The following is a 26,056-nucleotide window of genomic DNA, read 5'->3' as shown; positions in this document are numbered from 1 at the left end:
GTACATTAAAAACAGATTTATTATATATATATTTATTGACAGAAGTAAAATAACGAAAGGAATACATTAAAAAGGGGGAGACTAGATACATCCCTCACGAGATGGACTAGTAATAAAATGAAGGAAAATGTGTGAGAATTGGAATAGGGGGTAAAATAACCGGGAGAAAAACGTAGTTTTTTAGTTTGAAAAAAAGTAATTACAAAAAGAAAAGTAGGGAAAAAGAGATCATAAGACAAAAAATCATACATAAATTAATCGACTTCTTCGACAGTTGGTCCAGAGTTGAATCCAGAAGACTCTTGGTTTCCACATCCAGATGACGGTTGCTGTCCTGATTGATGCATCTTCGTGATAATCGACTGGCAGATTGACTTCAATTCCTTGTCTTTGGCTTCAATCTCTTCTTTTTCAGCCAATGAATTTGCATCTAACCACCGCAAAGTTTCATCAACAGCATCCTTTGCACGCTTCGCATCTTCAGATTCAAGTTTTGCTCCATGTTCATCAATTGCTTGTTTCACTTGGAATGCATATGCCTCTAACTGATTTCTTGCACTGACTCGTTCTCGCTGTTCAGCATCTTCTTTCTCAAATTGCTTCGCTTCGTTCACCATACGATCAATATCAGCTTGTGACAATCTTCCCTTTTCATTTCGAATAGTGATTCGATTCGATTTTCCGGTTGACTTGTCTTCAGCGGATACGTTCAGAATTCCATTCGCATCGATATCGAAAGTGACTTCAATTTGTGGAACTCCACGTGGAGCAGGAGGAATTCCAGAGAGTTCGAATGTACCAAGACGGTGATTATCACGAGTCATTGCACGTTCTCCTTCATAGACTTGAACGGAAACTGATGCTTGATTGTCAGAATATGTGGTGAAAGTTTTCGAAGCTTTTGTTGGAATTGTAGTATTTCTATCAATAATACTAGTCATAACTCCTCCAGCAGTTTCAATTCCAAGACTCAATGGTGCAACATCGACAAGCAATACATCCTTGATTGTGTCGTCTTTGACTCCAGAAAGTACAGCTGCTTGGACAGCAGCTCCAAATGCGACAGCTTCATCCGGATTTATTGAACAATTTAATTCCTGTAAGTTATTAAATAGATTAAATTCATCAGTCGAGAATTCAGAACTTACCTTTCCATTGAAAAAGTCTTTGAGCATCTTTTGAATCTTTGGAACACGAGTTGATCCTCCAACCAAAACGACTTCATCAATCTTTGATTTGTCAAGTTTCGAATCCCGGAGAGCCTTCTCAACTGGTTCAAGAGTCTTACGGAACAGATCAGCACATAATTCTTCAAAACGAGCACGTGTAATTCGAGAGCACAAATCAATTCCTTCGAAAAGCGAATCGACTTCGACAGTTGCCTCCGATGAACTAGAGAGTGTCCTCTTGGCCCGTTCACAAGCAGTTCGAAGGCGTCGAATGGCACGTGGATTCGGTGAGATATCCTTTCCTGTCTTCCTTTTGAATTCATTCATGAAATGTTGAAGCATTCGTTGATCGAAGTCTTCTCCTCCCAAATGAGTATCACCAGCAGTTGACTTGACTTCAAAGATTGATCCTTCAGCAATTGTGAGAACTGATACATCAAAAGTACCACCTCCGAGATCAAAAATCAAAACATTCTTTTCTTCGGTAATTCCTTTGTCCAATCCATAAGCGAGAGCAGCTGCAGTTGGTTCATTGATGATTCGGATGGCATTGAGTCCAGCAATTGTAGCTGCATCTTTTGTTGCTTGTCGTTGACTGTCGTTGAAGTAAGCAGGAACAGTGATCACAGCATCTTTGACAGGATGCCCAAGATATTTTTCAGCAGTTTCCTTCATCTTCTGAAGTACCATTGCTGAGACTTCTTCCGGATTGAACTGACGTTTTTCTCCTTTCACTTCAACTTCAACCACTGGTTTTCCACTTTTTTCCTTCACAGTAAACGGCCAATGTTTACAATCTTCTTGAACAACTGACTCATCGAAACGTCTTCCAATCAGTCGTTTTGCATCGAAAACCGTATTCTCAGGATTCCGTGCAGCTTGATCTTTTGCAGAATCTCCAACGAGTCGTTCAGTGTCAGTGAATGCCACATAAGATGGTGTCGTCTTGTTTCCTTCGGAGTTGGCAAGGATTTCAACCTGAAAAAAATTGAGTTAGATAATGGTACTACGGATATTGATAAAATACTTACCTTTCCATTTTGGTAGACTCCAACACATGAATATGTGGTTCCAAGGTCGATTCCAATAGCTTTGCATGAAGACATTGTTTGTAGTGAGAGCAGTAGAATTAAATTCTTCTGAGGGTAACATCCTTCCTTATGATCCGCTTTATATACTTTCTGAATTGAAGATTCTGGAGTATTCTGGAATATTCTGGAATATTCATGAACTTTTTCTCCCTCTCGTTTCTCATATTCTCTTCTTCTTCCTCGCTTCCTCTTCCCCGCATTGTCTGCGTCTCTTCAGATAGCAACACTGCCTCCTTCTCCGCCCTTTTCTTTCTAGAATGCTCTAGACTTTTCCCGGAAACTCTAGACGTATTCTCTGTGAAATTTTTTAGAAGATTTCTCAAGGAAGCTTTCAATTTGTAAATTCTTTCCTGGACTGAAAATAGAATACCTTTTATTGAAGAAACAATAGTGAAACTTGGAAATCACAAAACAGAAACAGAAACAACAAATGGGAAATAGTTAAATGAACAAAAAAGTCAAATTTTGAACTACTTCTTCTTTTTTCTCTTCACCAGACCAATCGGAGGTGCTTCTTCTTCCACAACCATTTTTGTATTTACTACTGGTTCTGAGGGACCTAATGTCATTGTTTGAATCTCTTCCTCTTCTTCGCTATCGTCCAACCCTTCCAGAAGATTGTTCACCTCTTCTACTTCACGCTGAAAATTTCAACTTGATGAATAATAATAATAATAAAGTGAACTACGTACTTTTCGATTAGACATAACGGTATTTTGATTGTCAGTAACCGCCACTTGACCAACACTGTTCTGGATAGTAGTGAGTTGTTCAGCGAGCAGTTCGTCCTCGTCTACTTCTTCTTGTTTAACTGATCCGACACTCAAAGGATTTTCATTGATAATCACACTTGGTTGATAAAGGCTTCTTTGCGAAGATTCTGGCTCTCTTTTGGTTACTGGAGCCTTTATCTGACGAGAAGCTGCTGTTCCCGTAGTGAGAATGAGTGAAGGAGTGGTAATGGCAAAACCATCGGGGCGCTTGAAAGCACTTCTTAAAAATAATTGAAAATTGTAAGTTTTTAAAAAAGGAGTGTTACCTCTCCTGGCGATCTTCCTTGATGATAGAACTGACGACTGCTGTGAGAGCCTCAGCTCGAGCCATTGCCAGCTTCACACATCGCTCGATCTGTAATTTAGAATAATTATCATGACGATTATTATCGAAATAAAAAAGTTCCGACATTTTTTCCTCGTCGGTGTTTGCGGACTCAAGCTATCAAAAATTATCAAATTTTGGCTTGAGTCCGCAAACACCGAGGGGGAAAAAATGTCGGAACTTTTTTGTTGCGACAATATTGTCGAAATAAACTGAAAAATGGAGAAACTTGATATTAATTACCTGCTTCGTCGTCAACACGAGATTTGTGCTTTGATGGAGAGCACATACTTCCCGACGTTTGTTACATGCTACAACTATTGAACCATCGAGACATGCCGCTTCTTTTTCAGTTGGATCAATCACAACCATTTGCCTGAAACACTAGAGCTATGAAAACAGAACTTATTGATGAAACTCACCCTTTATCAAGCAACCCTATAGTTGTACAAATCGGCATATGGTAGATGTTCAGGGGAACGGGGGCTTTCTCATATTCAGAGTACTAAAATTATGTTTTTTTCAATACGATTCATCCTGAACTTACGATGAGAGTGTGATGAGCTTCCAATGACACATTTGGCCTCTTGAAATGTTGTAGTGCTGTGATTGCTGCGAGACAAGCACAATCGAGAAGACTGCCGTCTTCATCCAGAATGCGAACATCAACACGAACTTTCCAGATTTCCGATCCAGCACGAATGCAAAGAGACTACAAAAAACAATGAATAGGGAACATTCAAATTCGGGGAAATCTAACTTCAACATCAATACATCTTGAATCTCGGATAATGAGTTCCAGCAATCGAATCAACTCCATACCTTTGCTTCCAAGACGGTCGTGCTCGTTAGCTGAATAACATTTTTTTAATACCTCAAGCTGAAAAAAATCGAATTAACTGACCGACGTTCGCCATCGGGCTCAAGTCAACATCGATATTAATAACTCCTTTATTTGGACGCATTGACGATGGTTCAGCAATTTGAGCACTAACTGCAGCCATCACTCTGCAATAAACGGTAAATTAGAATATCCCATTGTTTAACGTACTTCGTGTTTCCAATTGTGCAAATCGCGGTTCCCACTTCTGATCCAACAACGAGTTTAACATCGCGAAACTCTTCCAAGCTTCGGAAATCGAACCGCTGTAAATAAGAGCAACTAAAAGTTATGTATTTTTTACAAGTATTTCTAACCTTCCCACTTCTTAAAGCTTCCAAAATAACAGCTTTTTCGCATATCGTTAGCGGTGGCACCCTCATTCCTGCTAAAATATTCAGATTTACGAATTGCAATCTTTCAAAAAGAAAAATAAAAGAAGATGTTACAAACTGAAATAGATAAAACGCTGAAAACGCATTGAGTGAAAAAATATATGATGTTGAAGCAAAAAGTCAAAATTCATTATTGAAACATGCAAGCGTGAAAAGTAGGAAACAATCGGAGAAGAACGAGTGTCGTATTAAGAGATTTTTGGAGAGATTTTCCGTAGATGCATTTTTACTGGGTATTCATTGTTGCGAGTTGGGCTTGAACTTTGGTTTGGAAGGCATCTGAAATGTAAGCGCGAGTTCGCCTCTTCTCCTTCAGAATTCCCTCAACTGTCTCGATCTGGAAATTTATTCATGACATGGACTAAATTGAAGATTTATTTGTAAAAACAATACCTGCTTTGAAATATGCTCTTTCTTCCGATCAAAAATAGCTTTAGCTTTCTCGCGTTCCAACTCCACGAAATAACCGGTTCCAATTTCAACCATATGTTTTGATGGGTCCGAAAGTTCTGCACGGATGTACAACTAAAAGCGTTTATATTTATGAAAATGAAATATAGTTGCAGTTAAAACAAACGAACCGATTCTGAGAGTGGAATTAGAGCGGTGTGTCCGGTAGTAGCTACTTTGACGTCGTCCAAAGCGGATACACTCTTTTCATTTCGAGAAAGCAGACCCTGCAAGAAGAATCGCTTTGAAGCAGGATAAATTTTAAGATTTTCAACGAAACCTTCAGGGCATTGAAAGACTCTTGAAAGAAAGTCAACTCCTGCTCGCAATTCTTTTGAAGTTCTCCAAGCTGTTGCAAACTAAGGTCTGCCAGCGGTACACCTTTTGGTTCTTCGGCCATTCTGAAAGACATAGACTTTATTTCGAATTAAGCGAGTATAATTATAATGTACTGAAAATGTTTTCAAAAACACTAAAATTCACTAGAAGCAGTGAAAAATGTTAAAATGAGACGAAAAATTCTCGAATTATATTGGTGACCGAAAAATGACAGTGGCCACGGCCACGGCCACTGTTGGCGGAAACTCAAACTCAGCGATTTCAATTCAGGAAACGGCGGCAAACACAGGCTTTTCAGGAAACGCCGGCGAACCGCTGTTAGAAAATTTTCAATCGTTGCGAGACCACTTCTTGGACCGTCCCGTCGAAACGGGGGCGAAAGGAAATTTTTTCAGGAAACGGGGACAAATAAAAAAACATAGGGCGCGTGGAATTGCGAAATATTTCGCGAAGTTGTATTTTCAGATCTGATTGATTAAATGCTGATACGAAATTTCCAGACAAAAACATCGTTCGAGGAATTGCGGTTTATTTTTAAAAAGAATTAAGAAAAAAAAAGTATATTTTAGGGACGCCGCGTTTACAAAAAAAAGTTTCCCGATTTCGAAGAGAAGGCTTTGGAGAAACGTCGGCTGCTAGTTCAATCTGGCCAACCAACATTTTTCTCAGGTGATTTTCTCAGAATAAAAGTAGTAACTTTGACTCAGATCTACCAGTGAGTTCAAGCAAGTCATCAAAGCGTTCATCGACACCGCTGAGGCAATTAACTTTCGTCACAGTTCAGACTATTTGACTCGCACTCAAAAAAGTCTCAATAAATTATGTGGAGAAGTTATTGGACAACATAAAGCTGTTTCCTGGCTGGAAACAAACTTATCGTCTTGTTAATGATGATCACTATGCGTCGGAAGACATTCAGGTGACAACGGAGAGTTTTGTGATTATTGATAAGTTTGTGTTTTACAGAAAACATTAGCTGAACTGCAGTCACGATGGGAACATCTCTTGGAGTTACTTGGTCTGAAATGGTTGCAAGTCCAGAGCTACGAATTGCAAAATGACAAGAGAGCTTTGAATGGTAAGGTAAAAGCATTCGTATCCGATTTGTTTCAAAAATGTTATGAATTTTCAGGAACGAACTGTGACAATCTACCTTGACTCGGACTGAGCACCTGTTGGAAGGAAAGAAAGTAGTAAAAATGGACTTCATCAAGAATGCAGAAACTGCCGAGACGAACAGCTCAATGGATTCGGATGGCCCAGGCTCCAATTCTCCACATTAATTAATTCGTTTTCTTTTTTCTCTCCAAAATTCCTTATAACTGTTGTTGTAGTGTTTCATTTTTCTCTCATTGGTTGTTATAATTGTTAAAATTAACAATAAATTTGATATAAACATAGCTTCTAATGTTGAATCGGGTTGAATGCTAGCTGAAGCTATTAAAGAAACGCAAAAGTAAGTAAGTGCGCTCTACTGAATTCAGGAAACGGCGGCGATGAAATCAGGAAACGCGGGTGTATGTACGTTACGCCGCAAGTCCGCCGCCGATTCGAAATCGTTTCGCCGCCGTTTCCTGAATTGAAATCGCTGAGAAATTGGAACAGCCGATCTGCAGCCACAGGGTCTCAGGATGAGTAGTGAAAATAAACGCGCTCCGATGAAATCAGCTGAAATTTTAGCGCGAAATTCAAAATAATTTTTATATTTAAAAATTTTATCTATTTTTTCAATAGAATTGATCTCGAAAAGACGCGCGACGGTCGAAAAACTGACTGAAAATGCGGGAAAACAGACATAAATCGGCTCAAAAAGTGGTCGATTAAGCTGCGTATCAAAGTGCCACAGTGAAACAGCGAATTAAAAAAATTAAAATTTGAATTTACCGCCAATGTCTAGCGGAGCGCATACGATTTCACTACTCACACCTAGACCCTGTGGCTGCAGATGCATGCATGCAGACAATGAAATTGAAAAGCAGTTTATATGAATTTCTCAATTGTAAAATATTTTTTTAAGGAAAAAAATAGGCTGATAAGCTGAAAATAAGCCAACTTTTTGTTTTCTGCAGAATTCTGTTTGAAAAATCCCAAATATGACCAAAAGTTGCATTCAACGGGGTTTTTGCTGGAAATCTATTCTTCTATATAGGATCCTACTAATAAGGAGCTTATATACTCTTTACCACCCAACCGAACAAATGAGCCAGTTTCGGAAGATATGCATTTTCAATACTTCCCCGATTCAATGAAGGTCTCGTTTACTTTTTTTTACTTTTTTTTTTTGGAAGATGATGGTTTCGAAATTCCCTATCATTACATTGTCTGTAATGTACGTTTTCAAATTTAAAGATCATTTTCCCCCGACAAAACGTCAGTTTTCTCTTTTTCAATTTCTTGATTCCTTGTTATATAGACGTCATCTCCTTCCACTTCTTCAAGGGTATTCCCCCAATTTTCTTTCGTTTTGTTGACTCATAAAATCCTTTTTGAGGGTTGAATTTCCGTTTCATGTATTCTGAAGAATGATAGAAATCGTTTAGATCAGTTCAAAAATCAAACAACATTCAGAAAAATGGACACGTGGAGGATGATTTAATTCGAAAATATTGCAGAATACAATATCTTCCAAAGCTGATTCACCGAAATGGAACTATAGGAAAAGCGAGTTCCTTCAATTATTTCAGTTTAGCTTTGATTCTAAATTGTGTTTATTGATGTTTCTGATACTTGGCTAAGATCTAAGAAAACAACATAACATGAGGTAGAATACGTAATTCAGATCACTAGGGGGATTCTTAAAAGTTCATCTGTACAATGAACTGAACACTATCACGTTTTATGTGTTTATCCCAAAGTTCAATATGATCTTTTTCTCTTTTTATACAGGAACCTTCTCGAATCAAAAATTGTTTTCTAACCATTCTATATCTTTCTCTTTTATCATTCAGTTTTCTCTCATCTTCTCAAATGAGAGAACAGAAACGAGACACTTTAAAAGTCACTTTTCTTCTTCAAAGATTGTCTATCTTCGTCTCATTAACACTAGTTCTGATCACTTGTTCCTATTTTTGGAAACTTATCAATCATTTCTCAGTCTATCAACTCTAAAGATAGTCGGGCAAATGACGTTGATCACACACTGCGGAAGAATCTCTAAAGATCGCAAACCCCGCCCATTGTTATTCAAATAGAGAATAAAGATACGAAGGTATTCACATGATATATAAATGTATGAATCCACGTGAATATATTCAAACAAAACATTCATTTGTTCCTTGTGACGTCATCAGAGATTCTTCTGATCTTTGAGTGACCTTTAGTATTATTTCTTTGTTGAATTGATCTGTAAAATGTACTTTTTATCAAATGACTTTTGATAGAAACTGGTCACTTTTGTGTCAGAAAAGAATGAAGCTGTCATGAATTGATTGGACCGAACTATTTTTGATCTCTGATGATTAATCGAGTTTTCAGTCATCACACCTGTATCTGTTATCATTCGAAAAAACAATGTTTGTTTTTACCATTTAACAGGTCTTCAAAAGATTTATGCCATGGTTACGGTAATAGAGGGCATTCTTCTGATCTGTGAAATTAAATGAACTTTTATGGAAGTTCTTGCAAGTGTCCTACATAATAATGTAGTTCCTGGCAAGAGGAGTGTAATCATTAAGGTTACGGTATCTGCTAAACCAAGTGTCAATGTTATTGATAATATCAATCAAACAAAGAAGAAAGAATAGACCTACACGATAGAATACAATTTTTTGTGAAGAATCTCAAAATGAACTTAGATTGATGAAAACTTTTTTGAAAACTAGACGTATAATCTCGTTCTCAGATGACTGATAAAGTTGATAAGAAATCGGAGAAAAGTCATGTATGTTCAAATGGTCGATTATTCGTAGAACGATTGCTAGAACGATATAATTTGTAGTAAATTTGAATAAGATAGCTCTTGTTTGGGAGAGGTTTTGGTGCCTGTAGAACTGTAGAAAATGGATCTTACATTCAAGAATTTTTGAGCGCGTAACATCTATGGTCCTCCGACTTTTACTCACAGTGGCTCATTCATATCATTCAAACGAGCTGATCCCGTACTCTGCTATAAAACTCATCACCATAAATTGAAGGATCCAACTCGTAAGTCAGATCATCAGACCCAATGATCCACTTCATCTTCAACCTCTTCTTCGTCAAACCAACTCGTTTCTCGCTTCCATTTTGCATCATACCGTTCCTCCCAACATTTTAATCTTATCGAATTGAAACAAATTGTTTAATTATCAATTAAATTTAATGATACATACATATGTATACCAGTTACATGCCCTTCATCGGCTTCTTATTCCCCTTCTTCACACCTTTCCCTTTTCTCTCTTTCTCATTCAGGTCAAGTTTTTCCTCTTCTCATTCTCCTCTTCAATTGTCATCTTCATAGTCTTTTCTACTTTTCTTTTTCATTTACGTCTTCTCTTCATCTCCTTCTGTATTCTTCTATCTTCTACAAAAGTGGGTGGAAAAAAGAAGAGAATATAGAGAGACTTTAGAGATATAAACAAGTCTCCTCCTTCTTCATTTTCTCTTTACATAGCCATTGCATATACCATTCGGACATCAAGTGTCTCACTTATTCTATTTTCTCTTTTAATTTGCATCTTTTGTGTTCAGGTTGTTAGCTAGTACTCAATTAGGTAACACTCTAAACAAATAAACAATTATAATCATTGTATACGATACAGTTTTGAGATTTATGGAAGCAATTGTGGGAATTGGGAATACAAGAAAAACCGTGGAGAATTGAAAGACATTGAGTGAATGCAATCTGGAGCTACTTTGATCTAATACCATGATTGACCAAGGAATCAATTAGGTTTTATCCTATCAATAAGCCTGATCATTAGAGAACTCTGAATTCAACTCTATATTTTTAATTCAAGCTAATCTCACAATTATTGGCATAATAAGTAAATTACTTTCAAAGTTAAACTAACGTCTCGTTTTGAAAAAACAAAACAATAATATTCGTGTTTGAACCCCTGGTTTCCAACTTCCTCTTTACTTCAAAAATAAATCGGGAAAAGTTCTTCACTTCTTCCACTTCTCTCAATTTCTTCCCTCCTTTTCACTCCATTAGCTGATGATGCCACCTGTTCCAGTACTTTTTCGTATATTCAAGGCTTCAATTATTTATAATTGCAACCTTGTGTTTCCTTTCAGGCGTTCCATGCCCTGAAGGCCATGAAATTATGCATCTGTTCTCAGATGATGTTCACAAGACGCTCATATTTATCATCTCTTTTCTATGCTTCTTTCTAAAACTTATATTTTAAAAAAATCCATTTTTCAGTATGTACAAACACGTATTTTTATTATTTGGATTACTGTCATTATGTACTGCTCATTCCCTCCGAGATCTTTCAAATCAAGACGAAGAAGGACCTCCCGCATCAACTCCCGGAGTTCGAAAACGAAGAATGATGTCGGAAGAAGATCAGAAAGTCGTTGATTATTATATGGATAAACTGAATAAATTGGCTGATGAGAAGCATCCCGAGGTATGTATTGATTCGTTTTTTATTTAATTTCCCGACGAAAAAGGTGGTCATGATCCTCTTGTTTCTGTCTCGACACGGTTTCAATCCATCTCTTTTTCTCGATTTCTCCTTCAATTCTTAGTTTTCTATGTACTGATTGAGTGATTCTCTAACCGCATTCAAACAGGTTTCCATTTCTTCATCTCCTTCTTTTCCTTATTCATTTTGATTCTCGAGACACATTTGGGGCCAGTGATAAATGAATGTATGGGGGGAAACGAAGACGTTTATGCTGTTGCTGCTACTGATGAAAATGACAAAAAGGCAGTTGAAGTGTGTTGATTCATTGACCAATCGGATAGATAGTGATAAAAACGGATAATTTATTGATTTCAAGAACAGAGATTGAGAGCAGGAACTAGATTACTGCATTTTAGATGGCTTCTAGTTGGAATTGTTTTTTGTAAGCACCCTTCAAGTAGAGCTAACCTTCCGAAGTGATAACTGTCGAATTCTAAAAAAATATATGTAATTTCTTAGAAGGTCATTTTCAACAAAAGCCATAAAATCGTGTTGTCTGGTGAAATATCCGATTACGCGTTGGTATCTTACAGAATTTCCCGTATTCGACTGATTCATTTTTCAGGAACTTCAACAACGAGTCGAATCGCCAGAGCTGAAATCATGGAATCGTATGCGTGATAGTGTACTGAATCCAGAAGAACAAGGAAAATTCTTTCAAGGGGATATTGTTTTATTTCCTGATCAAGCAAAATCTCTTTATGAGCAAGCACTGGTAGAAGGTTAGTTCATTTTCCAGTTTGTGACCTGAATATTCAATACGATTTCAGGAAAATCTAGAGTGAAAAGGAAGTTTATTGGATCTAATTTGAGACGATGGGATGCCAGCCGTCCAATTATTTATGCTTTCGACGGAAGTCATAGTGAGTTTTTAAAAGTTTTCGTTGGATGAAAAACTTCATCAGAAAGTTTATTTCAGCTCAACGTGAACAACGGATAATCGAACTTGCCTTAGAACACTGGCATAATATAACTTGTTTAAACTTCGAAAGAAACGACCAAGCCAATTCTGGAAACCGCATCGTGTTCACTGATGTCGATGGATGTGCTTCAAACGTCGGAAGACATCCATTAGGAGAAGAACAACTAGTTTCACTTGCTCCAGAATGTATTCGATTGGGAGTTATTGCTCATGAAGTAGCACATGCGCTTGGTTTCTGGCATGAACAATCAAGACCAGATAGAGATCAATATGTGACTGTTAGATGGGAGAATATTGATAAAGATTCGAAAGGACAATTCTTGAAAGAAGATCCAGATGATGTTGATAATGCTGGCGTACCGTATGACTATGGAAGCATCATGCATTACCGATCGAAAGCTTTTTCGAAATTTGATGATTTGTATACTATCAGCACATTTGTCACTGATTATCAGAAAACAATTGGTGAGTTTCGGAATTTGAAATTGAGGGAAGCAACTTTATTTAATTTCAGGTCAACGTGATCAACTATCCTTCAATGACATCCGATTGATGAATAAAATCTACTGTTCAGCAGTTTGTCCTTCGAAACTTCCATGTCAACGTGGCGGATATACTGATCCACGTCGTTGTGATCGTTGTAGATGTCCAGATGGATTCACTGGACAATACTGTGAACAAGTGATGCCTGGATATGGAGCAACTTGTGGAGGAAAAGTTAGTTTAACAAGGTCCACGACAAGATTATCATCTCCTGGATATCCAAGAGAATTCAAAGAAGGACAAGAGTGCTCGTGGCTTCTCGTTGCTCCACCAGGTCATATTGTGGAATTTCAATTCATTGGAGAATTTGAAATGTATTGTAAAGTCAGACATTCCTTATGTATGGATTATGTTGAAGTTAGAAATTCTACAGATTTTGCCAACACCGGAATGAGGTTTGTGTAGAAGACGTATGTGAGGACTATGTAAATATTTCCAGATACTGCTGCTATGGAACTCCTCCAACCAGAATTCGTTCTGCTACAACAGATATGGTTGTGTTGTTCCGAAGCTTCTATAGAGGTGGAAAAGGTTTCGAAGCAAGAGCGAGAGCAGTACCTGAGGCGGGTAGCTGGAATGCTTGGAGCCCATGGACAGCCTGCTCAGCGTCCTGTGGAGCTTGTGGAAGTCGCATGAGAACCCGAACTTGCCCACCTGGAAATGCATGCTCGTATGTTTATTTCCCGATTAACTGTTCTAACTTAGATTAACCACTGCAACTTTGGAGTACTTGTTTCTAAAAAATGTTATTCAGTGGGGAACCAGTGGAAACCCAAGTGTGCAACACACAAGCTTGTACGGGTATGTGCGCCCAGAAGCGAGAGGAAGAGGGTCAATGTGGCGGTTTCCTTTCTTTGCTACGAGGCGTCCGTTGTAGACAGTAAGTGTTCTCGAATGATTTCAGTAACTTGAAATTTAATTAATTTTTCAGAGAGAAAACTGTAATGGCTCCATGCGAGAATGCTTGCTGTCCTGGGTTCTCCCTTCAACGCGGAAGATGTGTCCGGTGATCAACAACTTCTCGTTCTCTGTTCCTACTTTTTTCTCCTCCTGTATCCTACCGAACTCTTACAATTCTACGGGCCATTTCCTAATCAAACCAAATTTCTATAATTCTTATTCTTCTAATTGAAAAATCACTTATTTTAATGTTTTGTTCCGAGTTTGTTTGTGTGTATTGAACGAGTTTTACCATGTTTTTGAGATAATAAATATTTTGCGATGCTTTGTTTGGTCAGACGATGTGGACGTTGGCGACCATATCATGAGACAGGAAGAAAACTAGTTTATCAAACCTTTTTGAAAACATACACTGAAATTTCTTTGTAGGGACCGTCATGAAGTGATGAGAAGCGTTGTTGGTTCTATCTTGATAAGCTCCCCTGAGTCCTGATACAGTACTCGAGCGTTATTCTAGAAAGTTTTAGAAATAAAGTGGTTTTAATGAATAAAGTTGTTTTAATGATATATATATATACCAGCCTGGCTGCAGCGCCTTCGGCGCTTCATCCGGCTGGCCTCTTCTTATTTTCCTGTTCACACCCTCACAAAAGCGTTCACGTGGCCGAGTGGTTAACGCTCACGCCTGTCGCTGAAAGGGCGAGGGTTCGACTTTTGCCCATGGCGCGCTCTCCCCTTTATTTCTCAAAAATCTTGCGGACATCCTGAAAAACAGACAGACAAATCCACAAACAGAGCCCACACGCGTTTTATATATAAGAATGATATATATATAATGCAAAGTTACCAGTTCTCAAGATTTGTTTATCTTGTAGAATTGTAATTCTTCGGTTTTTTATTTAATAGATGTTGATAGTTTTTAATTCTAAAGAAATTATGAAAAGTCCATCAATCCGAGTCTTCAACCTCAAAAGTTACAGCAGTGGTGAAAATCACGCACAAGTAGAGCTTCAGGAGATTCGAAAAAAAGCTACTGGACATTCATTCGCTGTATTCGGAAATCGCATTCTTCACAAATTTCAATCCTATCCGAGTTCAGACAATTTATTCTTTTAGATAATATACACATTTTGAATTGGTTCAAATTTTTTAATATTTCCAAGCTTTAGATTCATTTCTGAAATGTTTCAAGTTTTTGATACAGTTATGAAAAATGCAAATTGTTCTGGTAAAATTGACTTTCTTTTTCTCCACAATTCTTCTCTCACTCTCCACCCTCTCATTGAAACCAAAGCGAGAGAGACACACGAGAAACGAGTGACACCGTAGTTTATAGCGGTCTTGCCACGAACAAACATTGAATACTCAGTCAACCAGCCCTATTCACCAATTTTTTCGTGGTTTTTAACTCTTTTTTGAAAATTTCTATGATTTTCTGAAAGATTTTACAACTTTTTTTGCTGAAAAACATTAAGCGCTCTCAATTGTGTCTTGTTACGTACGTTTTACCCAAAAAACAGCTTGATTTCATCGAAAAATAATTTTTAAAAATACTGCAATTTTTAGGACCTGTTTTTAGAAATTAAACTTTTTTCCGTTGTTCTTCTAATTGCTGTTTTATCTTGCTTAATATTAATTATAAATAATTTTTTAATTCAGGGTACAAAATGGTTGGAAAGAGAAACCTTCCGGTCATCAGCAGAAACTTCGACCTCTCGCCAGGAGTGCTCCGCTTCTCGGCTTCCCGCCTTCGCTTGAAGAAGGGAGAGAAGAAGCCAAAGTTCACCAACACCAAGGTATGTTTTTGACTTTAAAAAATATGCAAACGAGGTCCAGAGTCACCATTTCGGATTGATGTTCTGATTTGGTGCTAGGATTACTCGAAAATAAAATTTGGTCGTATTATGCAAGTAGGGCTTGCTATGCGCTCCCCTCCTTCACCTCATTCCCATACAATCAATAAGATAAACTCAAACATTCAACATATGAATACCCGACGAAAATAAACATATTCAGTTTTAGAACGCCAAGCTCCCACGCCTCCAGAGAGACGGAACCAAGTTTGTCCTTGGACACGCCAAAACCGTTCCACTCCGCAAGACCCTCACCCCAGGAACCGTCTTGATTGTTCTTGCCGGACGTCATAAGGGAAAGCGTGTGATCTTCTTGAAGCAGCTTCCACAATCCGGACTTCTCCTCGTCACCGGTTAGTTTTTTGATGTATGTCATCTGGCATCGAAAAGGGACGGGGTTTCTTACTAGATTGATCCGTATAATTTTGATGCGAAAGAATAGAGAGTCGCAGTGTTACTCTTCTTTACACTACCTGTATCTGGAGAGTGTCAAGCGGTTCCCACATTTAATTATTAAAAGTTTATTAGACATTTGCTTCCAAAAACTTCTACTCTGAACTTGATTGTTTTCAGGACCACACAAGATCAACGGATTCCCACTCCGCAGAATCGGACAATCGTTCGTCATCGCTACTTCCCTCAAGGTTGACGTCTCGGGGGTCAAGATCCCAGACCACATCAATGACGAGTATTTCAAGAGAAAGTCCACATCTCAAAAGACCGGAAAGAACATCTTCGCTGCTGGAAAGACCGAATACACCGTACGTGTTTTTTATTTTCTTAATGCATCGAAAAGGGACGGGCTTTCTGTGTGAATTGTTCCGTATAATTTTGATGCAATAAAATAGAGAAGTGCAGTGTTACTCTTCATCACGTATTCAGTGAACGGAGAGTGTCAAGCGCTTCCCACAATACTCGATAGTTCGAAAAATTTTAACAACGATATTTTTTTAAGGTTTCTGAGCAGAGAAAGAAGGACATCAAGACCGTCGATGCCCCAATCCTCGCTGCCATCAAGAAGAACTCAGAGAGCAAATTCCTCTTCGGATACCTTGGAACGAGATTCTCACTCGGAAAGAACCAATATCCACACAAGATGCAGTTCTAAATGTATTTTGTTATTGAATAAATTGTTGACATTTGTTCGTTACCTACTGTCATCAGTTTGTTTTTCTGCAGACATCGTCAGTCAGATTCTGAATAAACATGGGACGTGTTAGCGAATGTTCTTTTTAGACAAGCGTTAATCGAAAAGTTTCCGTTTAGACAGATTTGATGCGCTGTTCGGACGATGTGTTTTCTCTTGCCAACACCTCTAGAAGTCACAAAACAATTGAAGAAGTAGAATACGGGAAGAATTGAAAAAAAACATGCTTGTCTGCTTACAGTATTTCTCCATGTTCAAGTGAATTTGGCCCATTGGTTTAGTACTAGATTATCTCAAGCAGATTAGAGAAAGGGAGTACATCGACTCACAGTATTGAGTTGTTGGTTAGTTCACCGCTTGAATGTATTCTGATCGAAATAACAATCATTTAAGGATTCACTGCCTGCTTCACGATAACAACCTTAGAATATATTGATCTCAAATTTCGAAACAGTTCTTCAGTAATTTCAAGTGATATTCGTTTGAACTCCTTTAACCTTTCAAGTAGTTGCTAACACGTCCCATTTGATGTGATAATTGGCCTTGAGGAAAGTATGCTCTAATTCGATTTATTTTTGTTCAACCTTATTGAACAATTGTTTTATAATATAATTCGATAGCCATGTTTGGAGGCATTCGAGATCGAATCTTCCGTATCCAGAAACACAGCAGGAGCGCCCGGAACGAGTTTTTTGGAGCTCACCCTTCTCTACCAGGTTAATTTTTAATCGATGTCGCCATTTTTCCTCACACATTTATTTACTAATCGTAAAAATCGAAAATCATCGACTATTTACTTTTCCCACGAGGCAAAACAAATCAAGAGTATTCCCGTCTGCTCAATTCCGATTTGGCTTGATAAAATCATTACATTACACATCTATCAAGCTTTCGCATAGTTATTTTAATCAGGTGCACTCTTTTCATTTCGCATGTTTTTTGGCCGGATTATCCATTTCTTTTCGCTTGCTCGAATAAGTCATGCGTCTGGCAGTTTTCGTGTTTGCACACCAAATATATGTCTAAGAGACGGCAGAGAAAATATTCACTTTCGAAAGTTTTGGAGAAGCTGCTCCACTCTGAAAAGTTGCTACTATATTTCGATACACTTTCCACACAACTCACATTAACAAATTCAATAAAATTCCGCTGAAAATTTATTTTTAATTTTAAAAGTTTTTCTACATTTTTCTTTCTCTCGCCCCCGCCTACCTTTTAAAATAATTTGTTTTCTCTCTTCTATCCATCACAATCGGTCAACGTATTGGTCTTTCCCCCCATCAATCGCAACGTCTCAAATCGTGTGTCTTTGACAAAAATAATCAAAAAAAAAAGATAAAGACAGGAGTTTTCTCTGTCTGGTTCTTCAACTTCTTACTTTCCATCTTTACTTTTTACTTTTGAGTTTATTTTATCAATTTTCGAGCAGAAGATGTTTCCACTGTTTCAAACGTTTGTTATCAAAGTTGACTTTCTCCCGTTGCGAACAAATTGGAGACGCTGACAAGGGCGCTTTCGATGTGGTTTAACTTTCAAACTTTGTACCCTTGAAAATTAGAATGTACTTTAGTGATCTCGTGTGTGTGTGTACTTCTAGTAAGTTTTTGTCGATGTCTTGTCGATTGTCTGGCACAAATGTTTTTATGATGCCTCAGGAGAAAAAGCAACATGTTTCCGAGGCAACGAGATAAAAACGAGCCGAAAAGCTGGAAACATCGATTTTGCAGTTTGAGTTCCGTTGCTAAGAAACCAAGTTTCATCATGATTCTTTTTCACTTTGTCAATTTCTTGAATCCTCATTATCGAGTTAGATTTTTATCAAATCATGTTCACTTCGTCCCAAATTGCCTTCTAAATTTTGATCTACCGTTATTTTCACAATCCTTTCTGTTCTCGGTTTCTCTCAAAAAATAATTCGACCTACACCCGCCACAACCTAATAATTCACAACTTTCAGAAGGACTTGTCGATCCGGCACCTGCTGGACGATCATCGCTCCCGACGGAGTCGTTAACTGATCCACCCACTACGACAAAATCTTCTCAATCAGTGGTTATAAAACCATCCGAAACAACAAATCAGGATATTTCAACACTAGGTAAGTTACTACCTGTAACTACCTTTTCACCAAACTTCTGTTCAGACCAGATCAAAATTAAATGAAATACGCTGCGAATATATATTTCCCGTAGTTTTTCAAAAAAGTCGTACAGCTCCTAGGGCAGGGCATTTTCAACGAAAACCTGGTTCTTATCTAATTGAATTGATGCCTCTTTTCTCTTCTCCGTCTTCCCTAACTTTTTCTTTGTATCCCTCTGCCTGCAGAGAAGAAACACAGTTTTTGAGGCGTATTTGATAAGAAAAAAGGCGATTTGTCAACGACGGCTTGAAAGTTAACAAGAAAATGAATTATTTCGAGTTTTCATTAAAAAAAAATTTTTTTTCTGAAAAAAAAAACCTCAGATTTTTGTCTAGATGGCTCTAGGCGGGCTATAAAACTTTCGTTGCTTGAATTTTGAACTCAAAAAGTGAAAGGATGAGTCGCATCAGTATCTACTGTACTATACGATTACTGATAAAGTTTTTACCAGTTATCACCTATCACCCGATTGTTAACTCCGCCTGCAATTGATAATGCCCCGATAGCTCCAGAGAATCATTTCATACTCCCAGATTGAAACACCTATCACCTTAATTTGTCTGTGAAAAATCATCTCAAATGGCCGGAGGAATATTTAAATTGAGAAAAGGTACTTATATAGTTCATGTTATCTGAACTCACGTATTTCTTTTCTCAAAATGACGGTCTATTTGAGCTCCCTCCTCTCCTTGTGTTCACCGAACTCTCTCTCTTGAATTTTCTCAATTTTCAGATAAAAGTGTTGAACACCCGCACAAGGATCATTTGATCCACCATCCGACTCCTCCACGTTCTTTCTTCTCATCTACTTCTTTAGCAGTCCATCCAAACGTCGAAGCAGCTCATAGTTCATCGGAAGAAGATCTTAGAATGCCAAACATCAAGGTGAGTAAAGAGTAAAACTGTATCCTAACTTCCTTTCACGTTTTTACTGATGCTGGAGCAACATCAACCTATAGCGTTTGTTACCGATTTCTTCGGGGAGGGCATCTAGGAGGTGGTATACATTTGAACCTATGATAGCTTTCGAGTGCAATAAAAAGACGCAGCGAACGTTTCGAAGTGCTTCTCTCCGTCTCGCATTGTCACTATTGTCTCTGACTGTTTCTGTTTTTTGTCTCTAACACCCTCCTCTTCTTTTTGGGAGTCAGGAACCCACATTTGCATCGCCACGTTTGCTCGCAAGAGGCGTTGACTCATCTTGGGGTTGATATCTTATCAATTCCAGTTTATTAATCTTCTAGAACAAAAAAGTATAGCTTATTGCCTCCGTATTCCTACAGTATCACCTATCTTACATCGGAATATAAAATGAAACCGAGGGTAAATTTACTTTTTTCTATCATATTAATCCGATTAAACTAGGGAGTTTCAGTCATTCGAAATGTGGATATTTTCAGGTTTTCTCTGGATCCTCGCATCCTGATCTCTCGACCAGAATCTGTGAACGACTCCAACTGGAAGTCTCCAAAGCCTCTCTGAAGAAATTCAGTAATAAAGAAACCAACGTCGAAATTGGAGAGTCAGTTCGTGGAGAAGATGTCTACATCATTCAATCAGCAGCTGGAGAAATCAACGACAATCTTATGGAACTTCTCATCATGATCAATGCATGCAAAATTGCATCATCATGTCGCGTCGCTGCTGTTATCCCAGCTTTTCCATATGCTCGACAAGACAAAAAAGACAAGTCGAGAGCCCCGATCTCAGCCAAGTTGGTTGCGAACATGCTCTCGGTTGCTGGTGCTGATCATATCATCACGATGGACTTGCATGCATCGCAAATTCAAGGATTCTTCGACATTCCAGTTGACAACTTGTATGCCGAGCCAGCGATTCTGAAGTACATCAAGGAGTCGATTCCAAACTGGCAGACATCAGTTATCGTTTCACCAGATGCTGGAGGCGCGAAAAGGTATACTGTCTGAATACTGTGAGAAACTCATCAGACAACTGTCAGTATTTCAGAGTCACTTCAATCGCTGATCGCCTCAATGTCGATTTCGCTTTGATCCACAAGGAGCGTAAACGAGCGAATGAAGTCGAGAAGATGACACTTGTCGGATCAGTCGAAGGAAAAGTTGCAATTTTGGTGGATGACATGGCTGATACCTGTGGAACCATCTGCATGGCTGCTGACAAGTAAATCAATCTAATTGAACTGTTTTTTAAACAGAAATTTACAGATTGGTCGAGGCCGGAGCGGAAAAAGTGTACGCTTTCTGTGTGCACGGAATCTTCTCAGGACCTGCTCTCACTCGTCTCAATGCTTCAAAGTTTGAAGCTGTTGTTGTGACGAATACGATTCCACAGGATGAAAATATGAAGAAGTGCTCCAAGATTCAGTGCATCGACATCTCGATGATTCTGGCTGAGGCAATTCGTCGTACTCACAATGGAGAATCAGTCTCGTACCTCTTCTCACACGTCCCGATCTGCTAAATCGGCTAAAACAATTTGCTTAACCTCAGGTTATAGTAACATCAATATCCTATCTTTCATTTGTTTTGAACTACAACATTTTCAACTACCCACATCAAAGTATTTCGACCTTCAATCATTTTTCTCACTCGAGGATAGTTTAATATTCTTCTCGTTTCTTCTTTTCTGATTTTCTTTATATTCGTTCATTTGAAACCATTTCACTCCCACTGTTACCATTCGATTGTGCTGTCTTCGTTTCCTCATCATCTAATTTAATTTTGCTGTTCATGAAGAAGCTCATTATGTTTTTTTCCATACATCAACAAACGAACACTTTCTTTTGAGGATACACATTCTGTTTTTTTCAAATTCATTGTTTGTTCATTAATCTAAAGATCAACTTACTCAGTTTTTGCTACACATGCGTAACACATAAAACAGCTCCACAAACCAACATGTGTGGCGATTACGATTTCAAAACGGATAGATAAAAGAAAACCTTCTGACGTTTATCGAAAAAGAAGAAATTTGCCAATTTGCATGACAGTAACCTTGGGAGTTCCAATGAAGGTTGTTGAGGTCAGTCAGTTTCCCATGCTCATTGTGTCCTCTCTTCTCTTCTTATACTGGATCCCAACAATCCGTGAAGGAACCTTCGAACAACTGACTCTCTCTTTTTCTCTGAATCCTCTCTAATCTTCATTATGTTTCTGTGATCGGTTACATCTCACAAGAGGAAGAGAGCTATTGTGTCTCGCAATTTAGAGACACATTATTTAACAACACACACATATCTTTGTGCTTCTCTTTCTCAATTACACGACTTATTTAGAATACTTAATCGTTAAATAATCAACTAGAATCTTCCTTTTTTAAATGAAAGCCACGCCCATCCCGATTCTTGATCTTCTTATTTTGAGAGGACGGATCTTTGACTGATCCGTCACGTTTCTCTTCTTTTGACGTTTTGAGCTGACTAAACTAAATTTATTTCAGACGACCTCTAGATATGAGGATATATCTCCTCTACTTACTATTATTTTTAATTCTAACTTCTGGATACGAACAACGATCCGACTGTGTCGAAACATGCGGTCATTTGGATACGAGTCAAGAATTCGGAGATTGTTTGAATAAGTGTTCGAGAAAACCGAGAAAAGACAATCTCGGAGATTCTAATTGTGAGTTTTACGAGAGGAATCTGTGATAACGTATCAGCACTCAGATAATCAAGATTTTCTCTCTTCTTAAGATTTTTAATATTTGAACTTTGAGTTTTCTGCCAACTAGATACCGAATCAATATAGCACGTATTGTGAATCTTGCTTCCGTACTTCACAATTTAAAAAAAACTGAAAGTTCTTCTCTACTCCTTTTAGGCCTCTCTCAAATTCAAAATCTGAAGTCGGCTTTCGATTTATTCTATTCTAAATTATTCCAAGATAAAATGATGTCTCTGGTGTTGTTTTAAGGTGTGTGCACTTGATTGTTCTTTACTTATCGAACAAAAATCATTTGGCAACATGTCTCGTATATCTAAATTTTCCCGAATCGCTCCACTTTTAGTGCATCCATTAATCTTCCTCTTTTCTATCCTCAAAATAGTATCCTTCTTCAACATTGAGCCGATCAACAACTATCTGATATCTCTCGTTTTTTCTCATTCTTTTTGTGTGCACCTGACCCTTCTGGAGATCACAAATTTTCCTTCATCATTCCTCTTCTTCGTGCCTGTCATTTTTCAGGATCTCGTCTTCTTCTTCCACTAGTGTACACTTCTCTTCTTCTTCTTCACTCTCTTGATGATTGGACGTGTCCATTCGAAAAGACAACTGTTTCTGTTTCTCTTGTTTTACCTGCGTCTCTAAATTCGATTCTATGCTTTGAGAAGAGTCTCGACTGAGATTTTTATGAGTGAAAAAGAAAAAAAGATTCCCTCTGAGAGTTTATGTTGCCGCCGTACTTTGATTGGTTTTAGGAAGAGCGTGGTGGAAAAAATCCCGAATTGATTGAGAAAAATTAATGCTACAAATTGAGAATTAAAAATATATGTAGATGACAAATTGAAATGGGAAGAAACGAGTGACCACTGGATTTTGGTAATTGAAAATATAATCTTGGAACAGTGATAGTCTACTCCAGGTCGACAAAAGTTCCACCTTCTGACATTTTCATTTAAAAATACGAAAAAGACTGATTGGAAACGTTCATGGAGATGCAGAACTGAAGAGAGTTTGGAGATATTCAGTTAAAAAATGACACAGCCTAGATCTAGGTGATTCTGGTTTGCTTATTCAAAAATCTGACTCAAAAATGTTGGTTTCCCGAGTTATTTGCCAAACTTTTCGATAAGCAAAGAAATTTTCAGAAGAAATTCCCATTTTTTTATTTTCAGTATTCGCAGTACCTCCGACTGATGTGGATATTGAAACAAAAGTGATTATGGATGGAGGAAAGATTCTGGAGACGACGATAAGTTGGAAAGCAGAAGAGAAAGGTTCGATTCTCTTTAGAATACTAGAAATAGTAGCACGTTCCCGTACTTCCTATAGCCACAGTTTCTCGCCGAAAAATTGACAAGAAAGCGAAACTCAAGACAACCAAAATCACATTTTCAGACAATCGTCGTGAAGGCTTCTACATTCGATACACCGCCGTGAATTCCTCTTGCCAAAAACATTTCCCCGGATATTTCACTTCTTCCATTCTTCCTGTAACTTTTGAAAATTCTTCATCTCTCTCATCAACTAGTTTTCAGGATGAAAGATCTCTAACAATTCCAGCAGCATTCAATGGACATGCCCTTGTAATTGATCATTCGTGTTCTTATCATCTTCAAATCCGAGCGAAACCGTATCCACCAGGAGACGAAAAATACATCATTGAAAAACGACACACCGTTCCGGATTGTATTGATAAATACTGTAGTTGTCGACCTGGTGACGTGGCAGCTATCAAAGATGTTTTTGTGGATTCGGATTATCGTTTAAACTGGAAATTTGATGATGTATCAGGAAAAGAATATAATTTTTATGTCGATATTTATGAAAGGTTAGTAATTTTCAGAAGATTTTTATTTCAGAAGAAAATTCGAAATTTTGTTTTATAGAATTGCAATGCCACTAATCAAGAAGAAGGGTTCAGAACCTGATGTCGAAGAATTTACATTCAGAATCGCCAACGCTGAATCTTATGAAATTCCTGCAAAAACCTCTGAAGTATTAAATAGATAATTGAAGATTCTCCCCTTTTATAAAGTTTATTCATTTTCAGATCTCATCTCACACATATCAATATCAACTTCCATTCCAATTCTCTCCATATCAACAATACAAAATTTCAATATTCGCAGTTGACGACAGTTTTTGTCACAATGAAGATATATTCTATATATTCAATACAACTAATTCAACGTCACCTTCATCATCTGGAGAATTCAGAACTTCTTCCGTTCCAGAACCATCCGGATCTGCTATTACCAAAACTAATCCTATCATGGAGTCACCTGTTCTCGTGATATTCTTGGTCGTAGTTGCTTGTTTGTCACCAATTTGCACTTTTTTCGTCTTGTTTCTAGTAAGAAGGTGAGTCAAACGATTTCATAATAATTCTGTTTTTGAAAATTCAGAAGGCGAAAGGAAGTAAAAAAGCGTCATCATTTTCTGCATCGTCGGTCACTTTCTTGCTCTCGACACAGTATTATTGAGACAAATATCTTATATAGACCACCAAATGAAGTTAATGGAGGAACTACAAGAGATTGGCTTATTAGAGGACAAGATGTTGTTATTGGAAATGTTATTGGTGGGTTTTTACAGTAACAATTTATGGAGATCCATAATTTTTGAACTCTTCGATTCTGTGAGTTCCAACTGAAACTCCAGCGGGTGAATTCAGATTATATGCTACTCAATCAGAGGGGTATTATGAAAACTGGAAAGTTTCAGAACTTGTTACTTCAGATAGTTGTACACAGTAAGTTTCAACAATGAAATTTTCAGGAGAAGGAGCATTTGGACAAGTGTTCAAAGGAATACTACGTGGAAAAAGTGGTCAAGTGATGCCGGTTGCAGTGAAGCAATTGAAAGCGAATGCACTTGACGAGGAACGAGAAGAGTTTATTAGAGAAATTGAGATGATGCAAACGGTATCCTCATAACAACTGTTCTCTTGTGAAAAACAAGTTTCTAGGTCGGTCGACATGAGAATATTGTTGGAATGTATGGTTACGTTATGGATGAAACTTCTCAATGTATGATAATGGAATATGTTCCCTATGGAGATTTAAAACATTATTTACAGAATATGAGAAAGGAGAAAGTGAGTGTTTCAACATGTTTTTCCAAAATTAGTTGAATGAATTTCAGGATTCCGAAAGTTCAATTGATGGGAATGAATTTCTTTGCTTCGCCAGTCAAATTGCATGTGGAATGGCTCATTTGGAGTCAGTTGGTATCATCCATAGAGATCTGGCTGCTAGAAATATTCTTGTTGGAACTGGAAAAGTTCTTAAAATATCTGATTTCGGGATGTCTCGACCGGGAGTTTATATAAAAATGAGTAAAGGTTAGTTCATGAAATTTTTATGTTTTTCGAGTTTGCAAGGCAGAATTTAAATTATTCAGGTGTAATTCCTCTTCGTTGGTTATCTCCAGAAGCCATCAAAGACAATACGTATTCGAATAAAAGTGATGTGTGGGCGTTTGGAGTTCTACTATGGGAAATCGCAACTCTCGGAGGGTTTCCATATAATAATGTGGCTGACAAGGATCTTTTAAATCAGTTAACAGAAGGAATGCGTTTGGAACAACCAACGAAATGCTCCAGTGATATGTTAGTCTCCCTAAAAATTGACTTTCATATAGAAATTAATTCAGGTATATTCTGATGAAATCGTGTTGGAATCTCAAATCAGAAGATCGCCCTTCGTTCCTTTCCATTTTGAGTAAATTGGATCAGATTTCAACGAAAGAAGCAGATCCACCTCCATCAGATCCACTTGCTAAGGATTAAACTTTGATTGCTCGCCCTGTGTTTCATATTTTTAACGGGTTCTCAGTTTTCTTTCTCATGTTTTTTGTACAAAA

The 26,056-nt window shown here is 37.8% G+C and overlaps 8 protein-coding genes across 8 annotated transcripts; 4 read left to right on the top strand and 4 right to left on the bottom strand.

Annotated features, from left to right (window-relative positions):
- Nucleotides 1-254: 254 nt before the first annotated feature.
- On the bottom strand, nt 255-2,275 carry GCK72_009824 (uncharacterized protein; the record flags this gene model as incomplete). The annotated part of the gene is made up of 3 exons (XM_053727550.1): nt 255-1,097; nt 1,149-2,147; nt 2,201-2,275. The coding sequence occupies 3 exons, from the start codon at nt 2,273-2,275 to the stop codon at nt 255-257; spliced, it is 1,917 nt and encodes a 638-aa protein (XP_053587127.1).
- A 455-nt stretch (nt 2,276-2,730) lies between these two features.
- On the bottom strand, nt 2,731-4,621 carry GCK72_009823 (uncharacterized protein; the record flags this gene model as incomplete). Its single annotated transcript, XM_003113137.2, has 10 exons — nt 2,731-2,901; nt 2,953-3,253; nt 3,300-3,388; nt 3,602-3,734; nt 3,781-3,863; nt 3,906-4,070; nt 4,119-4,210; nt 4,263-4,366; nt 4,410-4,504; nt 4,556-4,621. 10 exons carry the CDS (start codon nt 4,619-4,621, stop codon nt 2,731-2,733), a joined length of 1,299 nt encoding a protein of 432 aa, XP_003113185.1.
- Nucleotides 4,622-4,859: 238 nt separating this feature from the next.
- Nucleotides 4,860-5,483, bottom strand: GCK72_009822 (uncharacterized protein; the record flags this gene model as incomplete). The annotated part of the gene is made up of 4 exons (XM_003113014.2): nt 4,860-4,970; nt 5,027-5,158; nt 5,215-5,310; nt 5,364-5,483. 4 exons carry the CDS (start codon nt 5,481-5,483, stop codon nt 4,860-4,862), a joined length of 459 nt encoding a protein of 152 aa, XP_003113062.1.
- Nucleotides 5,484-10,773: 5,290 nt separating this feature from the next.
- GCK72_009821 (uncharacterized protein) lies at nt 10,774-13,515 on the top strand (the record flags this gene model as incomplete). Its single annotated transcript, XM_053727549.1, has 8 exons — nt 10,774-10,980; nt 11,606-11,762; nt 11,811-11,903; nt 11,960-12,427; nt 12,477-12,900; nt 12,945-13,175; nt 13,260-13,385; nt 13,437-13,515. 8 exons carry the CDS (start codon nt 10,774-10,776, stop codon nt 13,513-13,515), a joined length of 1,785 nt encoding a protein of 594 aa, XP_053587126.1.
- GCK72_009820 (uncharacterized protein) lies at nt 12,562-15,634 on the bottom strand (the record flags this gene model as incomplete). The annotated part of the gene is made up of 3 exons (XM_053727548.1): nt 12,562-12,716; nt 13,064-13,159; nt 15,514-15,634. 3 exons carry the CDS (start codon nt 15,632-15,634, stop codon nt 12,562-12,564), a joined length of 372 nt encoding a protein of 123 aa, XP_053587125.1.
- On the top strand, nt 15,073-16,366 carry GCK72_009819 (uncharacterized protein; the record flags this gene model as incomplete). Its single annotated transcript, XM_003113281.2, has 4 exons — nt 15,073-15,201; nt 15,428-15,611; nt 15,832-16,019; nt 16,214-16,366. 4 exons carry the CDS (start codon nt 15,073-15,075, stop codon nt 16,364-16,366), a joined length of 654 nt encoding a protein of 217 aa, XP_003113329.1.
- A 661-nt stretch (nt 16,367-17,027) lies between these two features.
- Nucleotides 17,028-20,987, top strand: GCK72_009818 (uncharacterized protein; the record flags this gene model as incomplete). Its single annotated transcript, XM_053727547.1, has 6 exons — nt 17,028-17,121; nt 18,363-18,503; nt 19,279-19,430; nt 19,946-20,460; nt 20,514-20,687; nt 20,732-20,987. The coding sequence occupies 6 exons, from the start codon at nt 17,028-17,030 to the stop codon at nt 20,985-20,987; spliced, it is 1,332 nt and encodes a 443-aa protein (XP_053587124.1).
- Nucleotides 20,988-21,978: 991 nt separating this feature from the next.
- GCK72_009817 (uncharacterized protein) lies at nt 21,979-25,982 on the top strand (the record flags this gene model as incomplete). The annotated part of the gene is made up of 12 exons (XM_053727546.1): nt 21,979-22,150; nt 23,365-23,466; nt 23,588-23,682; nt 23,728-24,020; nt 24,079-24,187; nt 24,243-24,553; nt 24,598-24,773; nt 24,971-25,116; nt 25,161-25,289; nt 25,337-25,535; nt 25,595-25,802; nt 25,847-25,982. 12 exons carry the CDS (start codon nt 21,979-21,981, stop codon nt 25,980-25,982), a joined length of 2,076 nt encoding a protein of 691 aa, XP_053587123.1.
- Nucleotides 25,983-26,056: the final 74 nt, after the last annotated feature.

This window comes from Caenorhabditis remanei, chromosome III (assembly GCF_010183535.1).
Source record: "Caenorhabditis remanei strain PX506 chromosome III, whole genome shotgun sequence".
NCBI classification, from domain to species: Eukaryota; Metazoa; Nematoda; class Chromadorea; order Rhabditida; family Rhabditidae; genus Caenorhabditis; species Caenorhabditis remanei.
The sequence above is the reverse complement of the archived record's forward strand: the minus strand, read 5'-3'. Positions and strand labels throughout refer to the sequence as shown.